This window comes from Mytilus californianus, unplaced genomic scaffold (genome assembly GCF_021869535.1).
Source record: "Mytilus californianus isolate M0D057914Y unplaced genomic scaffold, xbMytCali1.0.p SCAF_7, whole genome shotgun sequence".
NCBI classification, from domain to species: Eukaryota; Metazoa; Mollusca; class Bivalvia; order Mytilida; family Mytilidae; genus Mytilus; species Mytilus californianus.
In genome coordinates this window covers 105,281,390-105,300,144 of record NW_026262723.1, presented here as the reverse complement: position 1 = coordinate 105,300,144, position 18,755 = coordinate 105,281,390, and the positions used below count along the sequence as shown (strand labels likewise).

The following is an 18,755-nucleotide window of genomic DNA, read 5'->3' as shown; positions in this document are numbered from 1 at the left end:
TCAATGAACTTTACATAACAAGCAAGGGACAAGGTTCACTTTTGGCAATATATGGCCTTGAATTTCATCTTATTCATAAAATATCAAAAAGGCCACAATTTCGTTCTTAAATAAATCAATTTCAAAAGCCTAAATGCTAAGTAAAACAAATCTCTACATTAGAGTACATTATAGGCTCCAAAGTCTGCACATTTTGGAGATAAATGTATTGTCAAAATATGATGATATCTTACATTCATCAGACCCAAAAGCTTTAGTAAAATCTTGGACGGAACCTATGATCCAAAAAATCCCAAGTTTTATATTAAATCCCTAGACCAAAGTTGCTAACTAGCACAATTTAGACTGTTTACATATGCTATTTTAATTACAAGGTGTGTATATGCATTCCATGTCTTTACACACGATCACATATATTGCGTACACTACTGTCTGAATGATACAGATGTTTGGTTGTTAGTTATTACTTTGGTTTTTTTTTTCATCAAATGTTAATCATATGGTTTCTACCACTACAAAGTTTTAAAATATTTTTCATTTTTATGTATATGTCCAGTGCTGGGGGGAGGTCGTTTCTGGGCAGTAAGCTTCATCTAAATAGGAAAGGGTACTTTTGTACCTATCAAAATGTTTCAGAATTTCTCATAAAATGCTTCGTTGAGCTCAGCCTGATACGACCGCAGAGGTCGAACCCTGAACAGTTGGGGCAAATTTGGACACAATATTCAAGCTTGATACTGTCTGAATTTGGATTGTGATCAAATTTGTGACATAATATAGGTTTCTGACACAAAATAAATGTGGTAAAAGATCTTATAAATCCATTGCGCAATATTGTGCAATTGAAGATTTCTTCTTGAAACTTTTCCAAAATTTGAAATTTTAAATATTTTGAAAAAAATATGAATCCCTTAAAAAAATTGGGAAAAAAATTCCCCCCCCCCCCCAACTTTTTGAAACCCCCCTTGGAGCAATAACCCCAAAACTCAATCCCAGCCTTTCCTTTGTAGTATGGAACCTTGTGGTACAATGTCAGAGAGATCCATACACTAACACACAAGTTATTGTCTGGAAACTAGAAAAATGCTTGTTTTTGGCCCCTTTTTGGCCCTTAATTCCTAAACTGTTGGCCCCCATTACCCCTAAAATGAATCCCCACCTTCTACTTGTGGTATTGAACATTGTGGTACAATTTCAGAGCAATCGAAATACTTATACACAAGTTATTATCCTGAAACTAGAAAATGCTTGTTTAAGCCCCTTTTTGGGCCCCTAATTCCAAAACGGTTGGAACCATCATCCCTAAAACCAATCCCAACCTTTCTTTTGTGGTATTGAATCTTCTTAAAAAAATTCATAGAGATCCATTCTCTTAAAATAAAGTTATTGTCCAGAAACCAATGTGTCTTTGATGGCAGACGACTACGACGACATCATACTATTATACGATCCCAAAAGATTTTTTGCGGTCGTATAATAAATAAAAGGAAGTAATCGTGGGCTGCATAAATTGTTTGTTTTGCACTGCGTTCATTTGTAACACTTGCCTATATTTTCATTTACTTTAATTTTTTGTCAATGAGGAAACTATCAGCATCCAGGCAATTTGCTAAAGCGGTTATAAAATTATAGGAAAATTGAACCCAAACTGATGTAACAATGATAACAATGAATATCAAAGGGGTCATAGTTTTGTAATTAATACTGTAAATTCAGAAATTATTGCGTGCACTTATCATTGCGAATTTTCTAGAATGTACTAAAATGCGAGATTTATTATTGCGATTTCAGGATAATCTGCATGCAGTTATATGTATCAGATATAAGAACGCGAGTTCTTTTTATTGCGATACTCATTCAGTCGCATTAATAAAAACCTCGCATTAATTTCTGAATTTACAGTAATGTGATGTGCCAAAAAATAAATCATTTTGTTCTCATAGTAATATCAAAACTATTTCTTTGTGAAATTTGAAACACTTTGGGGGGATTAAAAAAATAAAATCTTAGGGCCAATTTTAAACCTTCGTGAACCTTCTAGAATACTCATACTCTTCATCAAGGTTAAAAATTCAGTTTGTTTTGCTGTAAACAAAAGATTAAATGATCTTTTTTATTAGGTGTCAATGTTTAACTTGTAACACCTACCTGTGTCTGTAATAATCCCTGTATGATGGAAACATTTATTTTTGTACCTGAAAAATAAATCCCAATGAAATGTAATAAAAGTGTTCCTGTTTTAATTCTTACTTTAAAAATAATTAATATTTGTCTAGTATTTTTTTAAATAAACAGAAGTACTCTGGTATTGTCTGAACAATATTTTTTTATGTGTACCTTATACGTTAACATACAATAACTTCAGTAATCTTAAATGCATGTATATTGTTTTATCCTTAAATAAAGTGTTTTTTTACATCAATTTTTGATTCAGCCATGCTAGATCTATGCGATCACTCTGGTTTTGGAGATGGTGCAGAATACTAAGTTGAAGACATATCATGAAACTAATTATGTGTTTTTATGACTTGCAGAAACTTTCTACACCATTTTAATCATCAACTGCAAACTTTTGACATGTTATTTGCCCTCAAATCAAGAATAGATTGGTCGAATACTGACTTTATTTTAGATATACATTTGCATATAGTTCCTTTCTAAATCAAAATTTATGATAATTTACTATTTATGAATTAATTTGAAAAAGTATTTGTACATCAATTGAATCAGTTGATAAGAATTTTGAAAGTATTATATTAGTATCTTGTGCTTGTTTAAATTATTGTTCAATGAAATGTAGTTAAACATGTGTATTATATCTAAGTTGATTCCCACACTTTTTTGAAATGGTATTACCCAATTCTTTCCATAGGCAAGTAAGAGTCAGAATGATTATTAACTGTCATGATTTTCAAATAAGTATTAATTAGAAACAACCCCAGGCTTAATTCAAAACAGTTTTATCTCATGACCTGTTACATAATTAAATAGACACAATTTATTACACACCTAACTGAATACACACATTCTTGACCTCAATAGTAAACCTACAAATGTATTATTTATTTTGATCTACACTACATTAAAATATTCTGTTTATTTTGCTGGCTAGCTGAATGATTAATCTGATGTGGTTTTTTTTCAAAGAAAATACTTAAAATGAAAAAAAGATGTATAAAAAAATGCAAGCAAATTTTATTTTACTTGTAAAATCAATGCCATTATCATCTGACATAAGTCAATAATCAAGTTCTAATTAATTAGTTACAATTATCAGACATTTGGTTGAAATATTAAACAAAATTGCATAACTCTTATCTGAGCATTTTCTGCAATACAATTTATTTGTTTGTTTTACATTTATATCCCATTATATTGCTATTTAACAGTAATTGGAAATATCTCAGAATTAGGTATTTGTACATTCAGATTTGAATACAGGAAATGTATTTTTTCTTAATGAAGAATGAACACCAATTTAGATAAAGAATAGTTATTATTTTTTTTTAATTTTTGTTGTTGAGAAAGTGCATTTATAAGGCCTATTTCTGGAAATTATTAAACCTGTCATTATTAAAGGCATACACAAAATATATTACTTGTTTGAAGATTTTCCTTTCCATTCTTTTCAAAAATAAAATCTGACAGAGTCTAAAATTGAAAGATCAGTATATATATCTATATTTGCATCAATATTGCGAAATTCCCTACCTTTGGACAATAACATAGAAATTTTACAGTAAGATTGGAAATGAAAACAGAAAAAAATAAAGAAAAAAGTACGGTCAGAAAGAATATGAGACTAGCTATGAATATGGCTGGATCACAACATCAACGATGCTTTGATTTGTTTGTATGTGTTGATAAATTGAGTAATGATCGAAAAGCTGATACCTTACATTTAATGAGACTACCAAAACTATTTATTCACCTCTAACATTCTAAAGTAACTATGCATATTTAGGGTTATGTAGACAATGTGATGTAATGGCTCTTCATATTTAAACCCGAAAGAAGATCATTTTGATTGTCATTCTAACATGCATGATAATGACTTCTTGATTGCTGCAAAATGCTTTACACTTTAGTTCCTAACTTATGCAGAAAAATTAACATTGAAAATTGCTTATTATTTCAAAGTCATTGGACCATGTCCTAGGCGGGCAGGGCCTCAAAATAGTCACCAAACTGATATGTACTGATAGTAATCATTCTAATGCAACTTGATACAAAATATCATTGATCTATCAAAAGTAGGTACTATCAAACTGACTTAAGCAGAAGAAAATTAACATTGAAAATAGCTTATTAATTCAGTCACTGGACCATGTCCTAGGGGGCAGGGCCTCAAAATAGTCATCAAACTAATATTTACTGATAGTAATGCGACTTCATACAAAATATCATTGATCTATCATATGTAAATCCTATCAAACTAACTTAAGCAGAAAATTTAACATTGAACATTGCTAGTTAATTCAAAGACACTGGACCATGACCTAGGGGGACAGGGCCTCAAAATAGTCGTAAAACTGATATGTACTGATAGTAATGCAACTTTATATTGAATATCAATGATCTATCACAAGTAGTTCCTATCAAACTAACTTAAGCAGAAAACTTAACAATTGTTGACGCTGTGATCGTAGTAGCTGTCACCGCCGCTAGAAAAGCAATCCCTATGTCTCGCTATCCGCGACTTTCGTTGCAGGCGAGACAAAAATATACCTAGCTTGTATCCTGCAGTATACAATCACTATGATAGCAATGATGACTATAATCACAGAAAGACCAATCACAGCTTTAGCCCATGTAGCCAATCCACAGTCAGGACAAGAACAATCATATCCACCATACTTGTTAGTGCAGGTGTAAGAATCTGGACAAGGTTTGCTTAGGCATTCATTCACATCCTCTTCACAATGTAGTCCAGTAAACTCTTGTGGACATTCACAGTTATAATAGAGATCAAAACTTTCAGCTCTGTGAGTATCTTCACAAGGGTAGTTACTGGTGTTCTTTGCTGAAAATAAATTTATTACAATTGAAAGTGGCGGTTGAACTCCATAGAAATGCGGATTGGAACAATCTTAAGAACATTCCTGCCAAAATTGTGTCAAATTTGTTCATATTGATCAGCCCAGTTATTCCTAAAAACAGTATTTCTGAAATCATTTTGTTAAGAAAAGCAAGTCTTGTCAGTACTCTTGACTTTATTAAAAAAGCAACCAATATTTGGGTGTTGCTAAACGGTGGAAACGGAATACGGAACGGAAACGGAAAGAAATATTTATATGGACGGAATTTGAGAAAAAAAATGGCGTGAAGTACGAAAATCAATAAAGACTGAAATAATGAAATCACGCAACAAGTATGTTGAAAATAGGATACTAGTAATCAAGGAAAATAGAAAACAGTTTTGGAAACACATAACAGATAAAGAAACTATAGGCACTACAGAGCATGTGTCGCTCATCTAGGTCTATGCGCATCTTCAACAATGGGAACTCTCCATCATTGTAGACTTGAATAGATTCATGACAAAAATTTCATTTTTGTTGATTTTGCATTGCTGACCATTTCCTGTTTACAGTTTCTCTCTATCTTATTTAGTTTTTACCAAAAACACAAAAGAGGGTAAAAAAAGCAGTCATTTAATGGCAATCACTCCTATAAAGAATGCTTTAAACTTATAATTACTATTACATCAAAATGTGTTTGTAGATCTTTTCTTGGTGATCATTTTTGTTAATTAAAATTTCTATCTAACTTTTACAGTTTTCAAGATAATAAGGGAGCAACCATTTAACTTCAAGGGGGAGTTATGGTTTTTTGTCTGAGTCAGAAATTTTTTTCGCGCAAAGCACGAACATTTTTTTTAGTTTTTCGATGCTATCAATCAAATTATTTTTTTCAAAATCTAACACTATACGGTATGGGGGAAAATCTGGATTCAGAATATTTTTTTTTTGTCATCTGCTTGACCACAATATTTTTTTTCATCAAATAGGGGATCAAAATAATTTTTTAAGAAAAAACCATAACCCCACCCCCCCCCCCCCCCCCCCCCCCATTGAAGTTAAATGATCGTTCCCTAAGCAAAAGCACCAAAAAATGCAATCTAATTAAAATTAGCTCTCCGCACTTACTCCTAATTTTCGTTCGGTTGTTTATATGTCCACGTGCGACATATAACTTTAAATTGCAAAAAATGGTAAATATCATTAAAGAGCAAAAACTCCAATAACTAGTGCACTAACAATTTCGAACACTTTGACCTCTTTTTAGATCTTGTCTTGCTGGTCATTTTATTCTTTAAAAGTTTCTCTCTATCTATTATATATTTCAAGATGATAGGCAAAAATGAAAAAAGGCAAAATTCGTCATTTAAGGGTGATAACTCCTACAAGAAGTTGTCTGACAGTTTTGATGTGAATGAACATTAGGTAGAGCTCAAAATTCTGAACATTTCTATTTAAACTTGACCGCGTTTCAGAGGAAAAGATTTTTGTAAAAGTTAACAGCAACGAAGATGGACGACAGACACCAAGTGATGAGAAATGCTCACTTGGCCCGTTGGGCGAGGTTAGCTAAAAAAGAACTATCAAAGTATACCACCACTCAAGACTATGGCAGGTCTACAATCAGAAAACGACAGTGACAGAGCAGAAGCAGTAAATGGATTATTCACTATAATTGTATATATTGAGAAGTCATTAACTAAAGATGTACTACTAAAGAAACCACTATATCCAAAATTGAAAGACATAGAAATTACTTAAGGGAGCTACCATTTGATTTTTATGGGGGGGGGGGGGGGGGGGGGGGGGGGGGGGGGGGCTAGGATGAAATTTGAAAAAAAAAGGCATGACAGGAGTTTTGAGTAAAATAAAGGCAGGATGACAGTTTATGTAAAAAAAAGTCAGGATAAACTAATAAAAAAAAAAAGGCAGGACCGAATAGAGTGAAAAATAAAAAGGCAGGACAGAGATTACAACTAAAAAAAAATGCAGGACTAAATTTTTCATCCTAGCCCCCCCCATAAAAATCAAATGATAGCTCCCTAAGTAGGGGTTAGAACAAAATTAGCACATGGACTCAATACATCAAAAGCATATATATGTGGCCCAGATGAAATAAGCCTTAAAACACTTTAAAAATATCAAATGAATTAGCACCTATCATAAGTCACCTTTTCAACAATCCTTCAATACCAGCACCATACCTGATGAATGGATAACAGCAGACATTTGTCTACTTTTCATGAAGGCTGACCATTAGATACCGGCAAAGTACTGCTAAGTATATTTAACTTTCATTCTCTGCAAGATGCTCGAACATATAGTGTGCTCCAACATAATGAGTCACCTAGATCATTATTATATCATCAATGAAAAACAACATGCTTTTCATAAATATCACAGTTGCAACTACATACTATATTGGGCCAAACACATCGATAAAGGACACCAGACAGATATATTTATATAAGATTTTGAAAAAGCTTTCGACACAGCCCAACTGTGGCTACATGAACTACTTAAATGGAAATTAAACAGTCACGGGATATCAGATAAAAACACGATGTTGTATTGACTCATCATTCCTATGCTATATCGCAAGCAAAGAGTCATGGTAAATTGAACAAATTCAAACTGGTCCACCTGGTGTTGATTCTCAAGGCACTGTCTTGGATAATTGGGTGTTTGGCCAGTAGAAACACCCAAACGATCAGATGAGTAGTGTAAAATAAAGTATCTTTTTCATCATAAAAAAATATATAAAAAGAACAGAAAATAATGATTTTTCAGTTATCTTGACAAAGCACTGCTTTAAAACCTACTAATATAAATAAGAGAAGCTTCCAACATTCCTTTAGTATGAATGAATATAAATACATGTCTGTTAATATTTTCAATTATAGTAATGCTTAAAACATTATACTGAATGAGTGACAATATTTTCAATTTTACTATTATAATATTACATTTATGGCTACTTGAAAGGGACTGAATTTTCAAAGAAGAACTCAACAACATGATATTCAAAGCAATTTGGACAATTTGATTTTTAGAAATCCTAGGACATGACTGGAGCTAGCTTGAAAAGGGCACTTTGCAAATCGTATATCCATGTACTGTTTTTCCGCCAGTTTTTTTCACACCAAATTGTATCTATTGATACTAGTATTAAAGTCTAGGAGAGCATTTGGTAATGCTTTTCCGATGTAATACCGACAACGTACTTCAGTATTGTAATCGGGTAAGAAAAGCTTTGTATATAGTGAGTGATTTTGTCAAGTTTTACATAAAAATAAAGTGTAACCAAGTTTCTATGTCTAGTTCCCAGGTTTCCATATCGGTTGTCCCATCGGGTTTCTCTTACATTGTTTTCCATTATACCAGAAAAGATAGCAGGAAAATCAACAATGCAGAACAACACAACATGACACACCACATCACTTAATAACAATTATTCAAAGCAATTAAAAAAGAAACAAAGAAAAAATTATTAAAAACATTTCCCAAAAAAATAAATGACTCCACAACCTATCTAGAATTGAGGCGAATGTCCATCTTTTTAGGCCGTATGTAGAATTTAACATGTTGTTGGGTTACTGTCTTATTGACGTTTATCCCACATCTCTTTATTATCTTTATTTCTTTTTGAGATCTGAAAAGTTAAACAGACTATAGTGAATCGCACCAACGACGTACGTTCATGAGTAGAATATAAAATAAATAAACTAATGGAACAATTGCAAGTGGTTTATGCAATTAAATTACATACAATATGCATGCCCTTATTGAATATTTTAAAAACATAGGCTCATAATCTCCTGCAATTTATTTCAATACTATATGCTTTCAAATTTTTTTTCTTAAATTTATTCCTGTGTTTTTCTTTCTTGTAAACATGTGATATACTATATATATCAACATGCCTATGAAATTAAATAAGTTAAAGATGATGCATATTTTAAGGTTTTTCTTGTCGTTAACACACTGAGGGTGTCCAGATTGATCAAACGAAAGACCCACCGTAGGGAGGTTTTTCTTTTTTGGAAATCTTGACATCCCGAGGTGTGTTATACGGCAGGACAAACCTTAAAATATGCATTATCTGACTTATATATCATCTATAGAATATCATTTTCTGCAAAGATTTGCAGGATTTGCATCCTATTTTACCCACCACACTAAAGTGGGATATTCTTTTCTGATGCATTCAGGTTTTAATGTACCATACGGCTAATTTATGACGTGAAATAAAACTCACTAATTGATCTAGATACAAATTTTACAAATCATTATACAGGCACAATAAAAATATCACTGTAACTGCACGAAGCAAGACACAAATAAATTGTTACCCGCCTGATAACAGTGTATGAAAAATACAAGCCACTTTATATTAAGTACTTTATTGTACCAACTTAATTTATGAAAGAGGGATGCTACATTTTTTTAAAATTTTTATTTTGTGACATTTTTATTGCGGAAAAGCAGATTATTTTTTCAACAATTTTTAACGAATTGAACTATTCAGAATATTTTCTTTTGAATGGGAATACACTTTTTTTAAAAACTTAGAATCAGGATTAAATTTTATACTTCCCCACCCCAATATAAAATACTTGGCTGTTATTCTATAGAAAATAAGAATATTTGGTCATTTGATCATTTGATAGAGTAAAAGGTATATATAGATGTAAAAAATTAAGAACTGGCACAAAGAGAGCACGAAATCGTAATACATGTACATGTAACATGAAAAACGAATATCCATACATGTAGGTCAAAGTATGATTTCCAATACAGCGTGAATCAATAAGATTTTCAAAATCCTACACACCAATGTGTTAAATCTGGCTTGTTTTAAAAGTGTTATGAAAAGTTTTGCATTATTAAATTCATCTGGTATAATGTCCCTTTATTGCAGCGATAAATTAATCTAACAAAAGTTCACATTATCTGTTTCAAAAGATAAAATGTGTGTAAAAGACGATTTTTGGTATTTCAGTCTAATTAAATAGAAAAGGATTGTTTCTGCCTTAAACATATCAAAGATGGAACATTAAAAAGTAAACCCCCAATTGGCAAAAACACACTTTAACTATCAAACAAATTAATGTTTAAGTAAATTATTGTTTGCATTTTAATCAGGGAAAATAATGACCTTATACATATGGTAGAGTGTTTTACATTAATATTTATTTTTTTTCAGAATAATTAATATTAATTAGTAGTTTTATTATATGTATTTTAAATGTTAATCAATTCTTCTATTCTCTTATGCAATCTTATTTTCTTGGTATGTTATATCTTCTTAGTACTGTAGTTCTACTCTATTTTTCTGGTTCATTAGTCAGTCAGTCATGTGTCATATTAACTTGTCTTCTATTGGTCATAGTCACTGAACTCTAAGTTTTACCACATTTTTTGAATACCTTGTGAGAGAAAGATATACATCATAGCAGCCATATTTAAAATAGTTATATTCTGGACACTAATTTCATGTTAATCAGGTCAGTTACTAATATTTCTAAGTCTTTAATATTTACACAGTTTTCCTTTAGTTTGAATCTGAGAGAAAATGTATTTTTGAATAAGTCAGAATGATTGTGCATGAATCATAGATATTTTATTTTAAAGAAGTATTTTCATGAACTCAGAGAATTAATATATCATAGATATATTAATGATACATGTATTGGTACAGTTATATTATTATTATAAAAGGTCTAAAGCAATGTCAGTATTGAACATTATACTTATTGTTTATAAATGCTATGCAGATATAATTTAGTTCATTATACTTATGTAGGTTATATTTGTATTTTTAACAGGACCAGAATATCTTGATATTATTATGATCTGGTGATGCTTCCAAATAGGAGATAGACCTTTGTACCATATACATGGTAAGATCAGTGTTTTCAATGTATTTTTAGTTTACTGTATTGTCCGTGTTTGTCTATTTGATTTAAGTTCAGTAAATGTATTGTTTGTGTCTTGTGAATAGTAGTTACCTGTTTGTCAATAATTACATGTAAACATTATAGTAACAAATAGATCATTCATAAATCAATGAATGATTAACGTAAGATTATTGGACATAATATAGCACTTAATCCTGACTTGGTGTACAACTGAGTTTGATTGAATTTATATATTTACAACATATACACTTTAATAGTATTGGTTGTATTCTTATAGAAAAGAGCCAGTTCATCGTATTTTATACATGTACTTTCCGTTATAAGAATTAGAGTTATATCCCTTTGTACACCGTATTGTCTATGTATTTATATTTTGTTATTTGTGTACTTTCAGGGTTATTTATTTATGTCGTATAAATAAACACCTTTAACATCTAGACGAATCATTTTATTCCGTTCAAGAACCCTGTTACATACACAGATCATTATTTTATGCCTTGAAGCATATTTCATTGAATTGGAATCGTCCGTGTTGATTCTTCGAAAAAATGACCTTTCGTTCTAAAAGAAAATAACTTCATATAGGTAAATAACCCAAAAGAAAAGATGTAAATTCTTTCTGTTTCTGTTCCTTATTCCGTTTCCGCCTTTAGCAACACCCCCAATAATTGACTCTTTGCACATGAGATATTTTTCCGTATCTTTTTCAAGTAAATAATAGGTAAAATTCTTCTTTCTATCAAATCTCATAAGACTGAAGAAATATTTTTCCTATTGAATTTGACTAATTGATAGACCAGAGTTAATGTTTCAGTATTTGAAAACCCCAAAATCATTCAGATCACTGCTGTTTTCAAGGATTAACCAAGTGTGACATGGATAATGCAGACAACTTTATGGTCCATAACAATGCTGTGCACCAAAAAAAAAAAGAAATCCCTATGTGTCACTGCAGTATCTCTTACCAGTTCCACAATTATTCAACTAGGTAATGTAAATACTACACAATGTGCTTTTATCAACACCATAGTTCAACATGGAATTACCTAACTATCAACAGGTTAAAACTTAGATATTACCTTGACACACCCCTTTGTTTTGACAGGGTGATTTCAAAATAGCAAACTGTATGGTAACCACTTCAGATGAGCTGTTCCTATCATCCATCACATACAGCTTTATATAATCATAACCATAGTAATTGTCAGGTTGAATATAGGTCACTGTGATATAGATCCATGACATATCTGTTACATTGTATGGTAAAGTTTGAGTGAAATTCCCACAAGGTAAGCTATCAATCTGGAATGTTACAAAATTGTTGGTAATAGACATTTTTCTTGGTCAATTGTATGTCAGGTTTTTTTTATATGAGAAGATAAGTTCAGTTTGAAATATGTAGTCCGTGTTTAATTTACTTAAACTTTTAGTAGTAAGTTATATTTTTATCAATCCATTAAAGTCTACATTGGTACAATTAGCAAAAGATTTTATAACTACAAAGAACTGAAAATTTTGACCACATAAATCAAATCTAATTCACCAATAAAGTTACAAATTATACATCAAAAATAAAATACAAACACAAAGGACGGGAAAATCATCAAGCTTCCTACAAATGCTGTCATCTGTGGTCCACAAATGTCATTGCAATATGACATTAATAATCATTAAGATTATCACAAGGCACTTTAAAGATATCAATAAGAAGACTTGACAACAGAAATTGGGATTGAAATGAGCAACTGAAACCTGTGGACTGAATAAATAATTCTAAAACAAAATCTCAGAAGGAGTATAACCATGAGATATATAAGAACAAACACTGTACTACAAGTAACACATAAACTTAACATGATCCAAGAAAATGAGGTCAAGGACAGATAAACCAAACGAGAAATACATGTACACCTTACAATCATTCAATAAACCAAACATAGTTGACCTATTGCTTATAGTTTCTAAGAAACAGTCTTAACCAAGAAACTTAACATTGACCAATGAACCATGAAAATGAGGTCAAGGTCAGATGAACCTTGCCAGACAGACATGTACACCTTACAATCAATTTATGCATTAAATATAGTTGACCTATTGCTTATAGTATCTAAGAAACAAACTTAACCATGAAAACTTAACATTGACCAATGAACCATGAAAATGAGGTCAAGGTCAGATGATACTTGCCAGACAGACATATACACCTTACAATCCTTCCATACAACAAATGTAGTTGATCTATTGCTTATAGTTGAAGAAAAACAGACCAAAACACAAAAACTTAACACTGAGAAATGAATCGTGAAAATGAGGTCAAGGTCAAATAAAACCTACGAGACTGACATGTACATCATAAAATATTTCCATACACCAAATATAGTTGACCTATTGCATATAGTTTTAGAAAAAAAGACCAAAACTCAAAAACTTAACTTTGACCACTGAACCATGAAAATGAGGTCAAGGTCAGATGACACCTACCAGCTGGACATGTACACCTTACAATCATTCCATATACCAAATATAGTAGACCTACTGCTTATAGTATCTGACATATGGACTTGACCACGAAAACTTAACCTTGTTCACCGATCCATTACATGAGGTCGAGGTCAAATGAAAATTGTCTGAGGGGCATGAGGACCTTGCAAGGTACGCACATACTAAATATAGTTATCCTATTACTCATAATAAGAAAGAAATTAACATTACAAAAAACGTTGACTTTTTTTTCAAGTAGTCACTGAACCATGAAAATGAGGTCAAGGACAATGGACATATGACAGACAGAAACTTCGTAACATAAGGCATCTATATACAAAGTATGAAGCATCCAGGTCTTCTAGCTTCTAAAATATAAAGCATTTAAGAAGTTAGCTAACGCCGCCGCCGGATCACTATCCCTATGTCGAGCTTTCTGCGACAAAATTCGCAGGCTCGACAATAAATATGGGCATTCAAAATATAAGTAGAGGAAGAACATACAATTATTAACTTACTATGGCCTAATAAAATATTTCAATGGAACTAAACTTACCAATGGATCATGAGGGCATGGTCCTACATCAGGAGGGATCAACTGTTGTTGGGAAATTGTAATATTTCCATGATCAAGTTGTGATACATGTACCTTCAAAGTTAAATTGTCTTGTACATCAATATCATATGCTCCAAACACAACTGTGAACTGGTCAGACCAGACGTGTTGTGTGTAATTGGTTTTCTGTTCTAGGTATACCTACAAAATATGATATTTTTATGAGTGTGATGCAGAAAACAGTTCAATGGATAATGAAAGGTTCATTCTTAGAAAATTTCACTATTTTTGAAAGTTTGGTTACACCGTTTCAGATACTTGATGGGAAGATAATTTTAGTCTCCAGCTCATATCCAAGTAAGCAGGTTAAATGCATAAAAAAGACTAGGCGGTAGCTGATGTATTTGAGAGTGTACTTCATGTATAAAAGTTAAGTTTGCCTCAGAGTGACCTGACTTTGTTATATGACACGTACACCTCCAGTTCAAGATGCAACTATTAACCCAAGTTCAATGGTACAAAAGTTATGCACAGAACATGAAGCAGGACAGACAAACGGATCTGATAATTCTTATATACCCCCCTCCCCAAAAATAAACATTGTTTGCGGGGGGTATAAAAAGTATTTGAAATAACATTTTTCTTTCTTTCATTCATTTACTATCTGTGTATAACAGTTCAAAAGTAACTTTCCAAATGAATGAGATATGAGGTAAAAAAAACCTTAAATATCTTGACATCTGATATATTCTGTATACTAAGTCTTTGCTGCATCAAAATCCGAATGACTTTCTATCACAGGTTCCTAGTAAAATCTCAACAATATAGAGCTACCATATTGAATAAGGAAAACAACAAGATGGTCATGTTGACTGGTTACATGGACTGTTATTGTGACATTAAAACTTACCACAACTGGTTCACTAGTATCCTCTAACAATATAGAGCTACCAAACTGAGTAAGGAAAACAACAGGGTGATCATTCTGACTGATGACATCAATAGCTATTGTGACAATAGAACTGGCTGCTGGAACATCTGTCTGATGTTCTGTTAGGAGTATGTGTATGTATTCTGTTCCTGTACAGTCTGTACATGGAGTATACAACAGCCTGACAAAAGTTATCTTTGGTTATTATTATACAGCTAGGATTTAAGGGCAGAGGGGCAAAGTTTCGTTGAAGATGATGATCAAGTTTATGTATATAAAATTGAAACAATTGATAACTGTCAATTCAGAAATTACTGCCATGTTCTTAATAATTAATAATGTGAAAAATGCGATGGTATCAGGTTCGCAATAATAAAAACTAGCATTCATAATTTATAAATTCAAAAGTAAATTTCCTTCACAGCATTCTTGCAATCACATTATTTTTTATTGGCTTTGAAAAACTTACATTTGCCTTCAAGCAGAACAATCCATAGAACAGCACTGTAAGTGCAGATGGGTGTTGTACCCCTCTATTTTGGGTTCACTAGAACACTTGACTATATCATATATAGTCAATAAAAATATCAATTGTAAATATGAAAGAGCCATCATAATAATATTAAAACAGACCAACACATTTGTGAATTACTACATGTAGACTAATAATTTGTTCATTATTTCTATATTTGGAAAGACTAATGTTGTGGTTTTTCAGGGTGTTGAAATTTAAATGACAAAATATATGTTTTTTGGGATGTAGATTTGTTAATGGGACAGCAACCCAGAAACACATTAAAAAAAGATGATTTTTAAGTATCAAAATTTCGAGTAATTTGGTTGCCATCAGGGAACTGAACATTTGTATCAACTATTTATAAATTATCACCAGTCTCATCTGACCATTGGTATATTGTCTTTTGTGTAAATATGTCCCTTAAAATAATTGAACTTACATTCCATCAGTAGTTAGACTTGGAGTACCCATGATATAGGTAGAATCTTCTAAATAAAACAAAATAGTATCTGCTTCATCATCTGTTGCCTCTAGTAAATACTGAAGAGTTCCTGAAATGAAGATAATGCTGTTTTAATTCATCTATTTTTACATTGTAATGATCTAGTGAAGTTGCAATACCATCCTGAACTGGATTCACTTATATGTATCAGGTTAATTAAATAGAGTATTGTAATGTCAGAGCATACATTCATATAGATATTATTTCAAATCAAGTAACATTTCCAAGTGAAAATTTTGAGTGCTTATTATATACAGATTTTGAAATCCTATAATATACAGTCAATTGAACAATGTAATAAATTACAATACTATCTACCAATACTACTGTACTTTGTGCCCTAAAAGAAAGAAATACACCATAATAATTAGTGAAATACTTACTTATTAACATGAAGGTTTTCTTTGCATATCATATCCAGAATTGTCAAAAGAAACTCAACAGATAGCAAACAATCAAGGTACTCTTTTCTGTGCAAGCTTTCTTGCTTAACTTAAGAATCCATCGACATTATAGAAAGAAATAAACATTACAAACAGAAAAACTGTCTCTGATGATGAATAATTATGCAAATCTTATTCTTATTTTTCTCCATAGTTGCCATCTCAGGAGTAATCAGTCTTGATGATGGATTGTAGATAGAAATAAGCAGTACAGACAGGGAATACTAGAGCTGTCCCCAATAGGGTGACTAAAAACCCCAGCGGCTATGAAATTCAGTATTGAGACACTGACAATTTCAGAATTTTGGCTTTCAGCAATATCAAATGTTAAACGTCAATCAATTTTTTGGGGGTTAAAGGTCAAAACCAATTTGACCTTGTCTAACTGACAAATCATCTTCCCATAATGCATCTGCACATGTAGTTTGACATAGTTTGGTTAACCTAAATCCTCCAAAAAACAGTAATGCCCCCAAGTTCCCAACACAAATAGGGGTCAAGGTAACCTGGTATTTGACACATACCGCTCCAATGATGCTTCTGCATACAAAATTTTGTTAATCTATGCTACAGTACAAAAGTTTAACAATGTTTAACTATCATAGAGGTCAAGGTCAAAGTCAAGGTTAGAATGATGTTTTTGCACACAAAGTTTTGTCAAATCTTAGTGCTACGGTACAAAATTATGCACCGAACACGAATCAAGACAATGTTTTACTGTAATAGGAATCAAAGTCAAGGTTAGAGTGACTGACTGCTTTATGACACCACCCATTCCATGATGTATCAGCATACCAAGTTTGGTAAACCTAACTTCTATCTAAAAAAAGCTATGGGCAGGACACAAATCAGACAAGGTTTTACTATAATAGGGAACAAAGTCAAGGTCATAGTGACCAAATGGACGGACAGACAGACAGTCAAGGTGAATCCTATATACCCACAAAAGTTTGTTGCAAGGGTTATAACTATGTCTCTTATGAAAGTTGTGCAGATCTTACCTGAATCTTCCTCCATAGTTACATTCTCGGGACTGACCAATCTTGGTGGTGTATTGATTATAGTAGTAGACACTACTGACAGAGAAAACTGTGTCTCTTGTGACAAATACTCAAGCTGTGATGTAGATCTTTTCTTACGACTTATTGTAGAATTTTCTTCTTTGGACTTCCAGGTACTACAAACCTATAAAGACAAATTCATTCCTAGATGAAATAATAATAAATGAATTTGTATTTAGTTAAAACAAATTTATAGCTATAAATGCTTTCAAAAATCAAAATCCATTAGTGCTCAATAACAGGTTACAAATGTGAAAGTTGTTATTTTCAGGTTCACTAAGTAACTAAGGGTTAGAATTTGGCCCTAAGGTTTTTATGTTTTTTTTTAAATCTGGCCAAAATATACATATTGTTCCTAGAAATAGTTGTGATATAACTAGTAAATAGGAAATAACTTCTTTAAGGTATATCACATTATAAATTACAAGTTATGACCACTTAGATATGCATTATTTATGTGGTAATATCAGCTTTGGATAAAATTTTCATAATTTATTACAGTTTTTCACAAAGATAACTTTGGCCCCTGCCCTGGTCCAGAAAATTGTAGTGTCTAAGTATTCAATATAAGCATTGGCAAATTTTGGTAACAGAACATTTTTGATCGAAGGTATTGGCCAAGGTTTTTCTGAAGCCAAGTCCAAAAACAGCACAAAATCATCATGTTTTGACAACATATGCATAATGTGTTGCCTTTGTAGCACACAATGTACTCTTGTGAGGAAATCTTTTTTTACTTAACAATATACCTATTTAAGACCAAAGTGTGGCCTTTTTAATATTTATGATCAAGTTCAAATTCAAGGCCAAATTCAGGCAAAAGTGAACCAGGGCCGGGTTTTATATGTGTATCGTCTCTTCTATTTCCACATGAAATAAAAGTGAGCTAAAGCTTGTTTTGTTTTAACCTCAAAACTTAGGATATTGTCTCATGCACCTCTAAACCCATATCTTTGTCTAGCCTGTTACAAAAGTCACGAAAAGCGAGACATAGGGTGTGCTTTTCTGGCAACGGTGGCATCAACAAGTTTTCTGCTTAAGTTAGTTTGATAGGAACTACTTGTGATAGATCAATGATATTTTCTATAAAGTTGCATTACTATCAGAACATATCAGTTTGACAACTATTTCAAGGCCCAGCCCCCTAGGTCATGGTTCAGTGACTTTCAATCTATTAACAATTTTCAATGTTAAGTTGTCTGCTTAAGTTAGTTTGATAGGAACTACTTACAATAGACAACAATATTTTCTATAAAGTTACATTGTTGTCTGTACATCTCAGTTTGTCAACCATTTTGAGGCCCTACCCACTAATTGGTCCA

At 32.0% G+C, this 18,755-nt stretch overlaps 1 protein-coding gene across 1 annotated transcript in view; it reads right to left on the bottom strand.

Moving 5' to 3' along the window:
* LOC127709614 (uncharacterized) overlaps positions 1-18,755 on the bottom strand; it is a 401,059-nt gene that overhangs the window by 7,028 nt on the left and 375,276 nt on the right. Inside the window, exons 166-172 of the mRNA XM_052215217.1 lie at positions 17,374-17,557; positions 15,867-15,978; positions 14,890-15,091; positions 13,980-14,180; positions 12,022-12,244; positions 4,729-5,023; positions 2,149-2,195 (exon numbers count right to left, since the gene is read on the bottom strand). Of these exons, the coding sequence (XP_052071177.1) occupies positions 2,149-2,195; positions 4,729-5,023; positions 12,022-12,244; positions 13,980-14,180; positions 14,890-15,091; positions 15,867-15,978; positions 17,374-17,557 (1,264 nt within the window). The remainder of the gene's footprint in view (positions 1-2,148; positions 2,196-4,728; positions 5,024-12,021; positions 12,245-13,979; positions 14,181-14,889; positions 15,092-15,866; positions 15,979-17,373; positions 17,558-18,755) is intronic.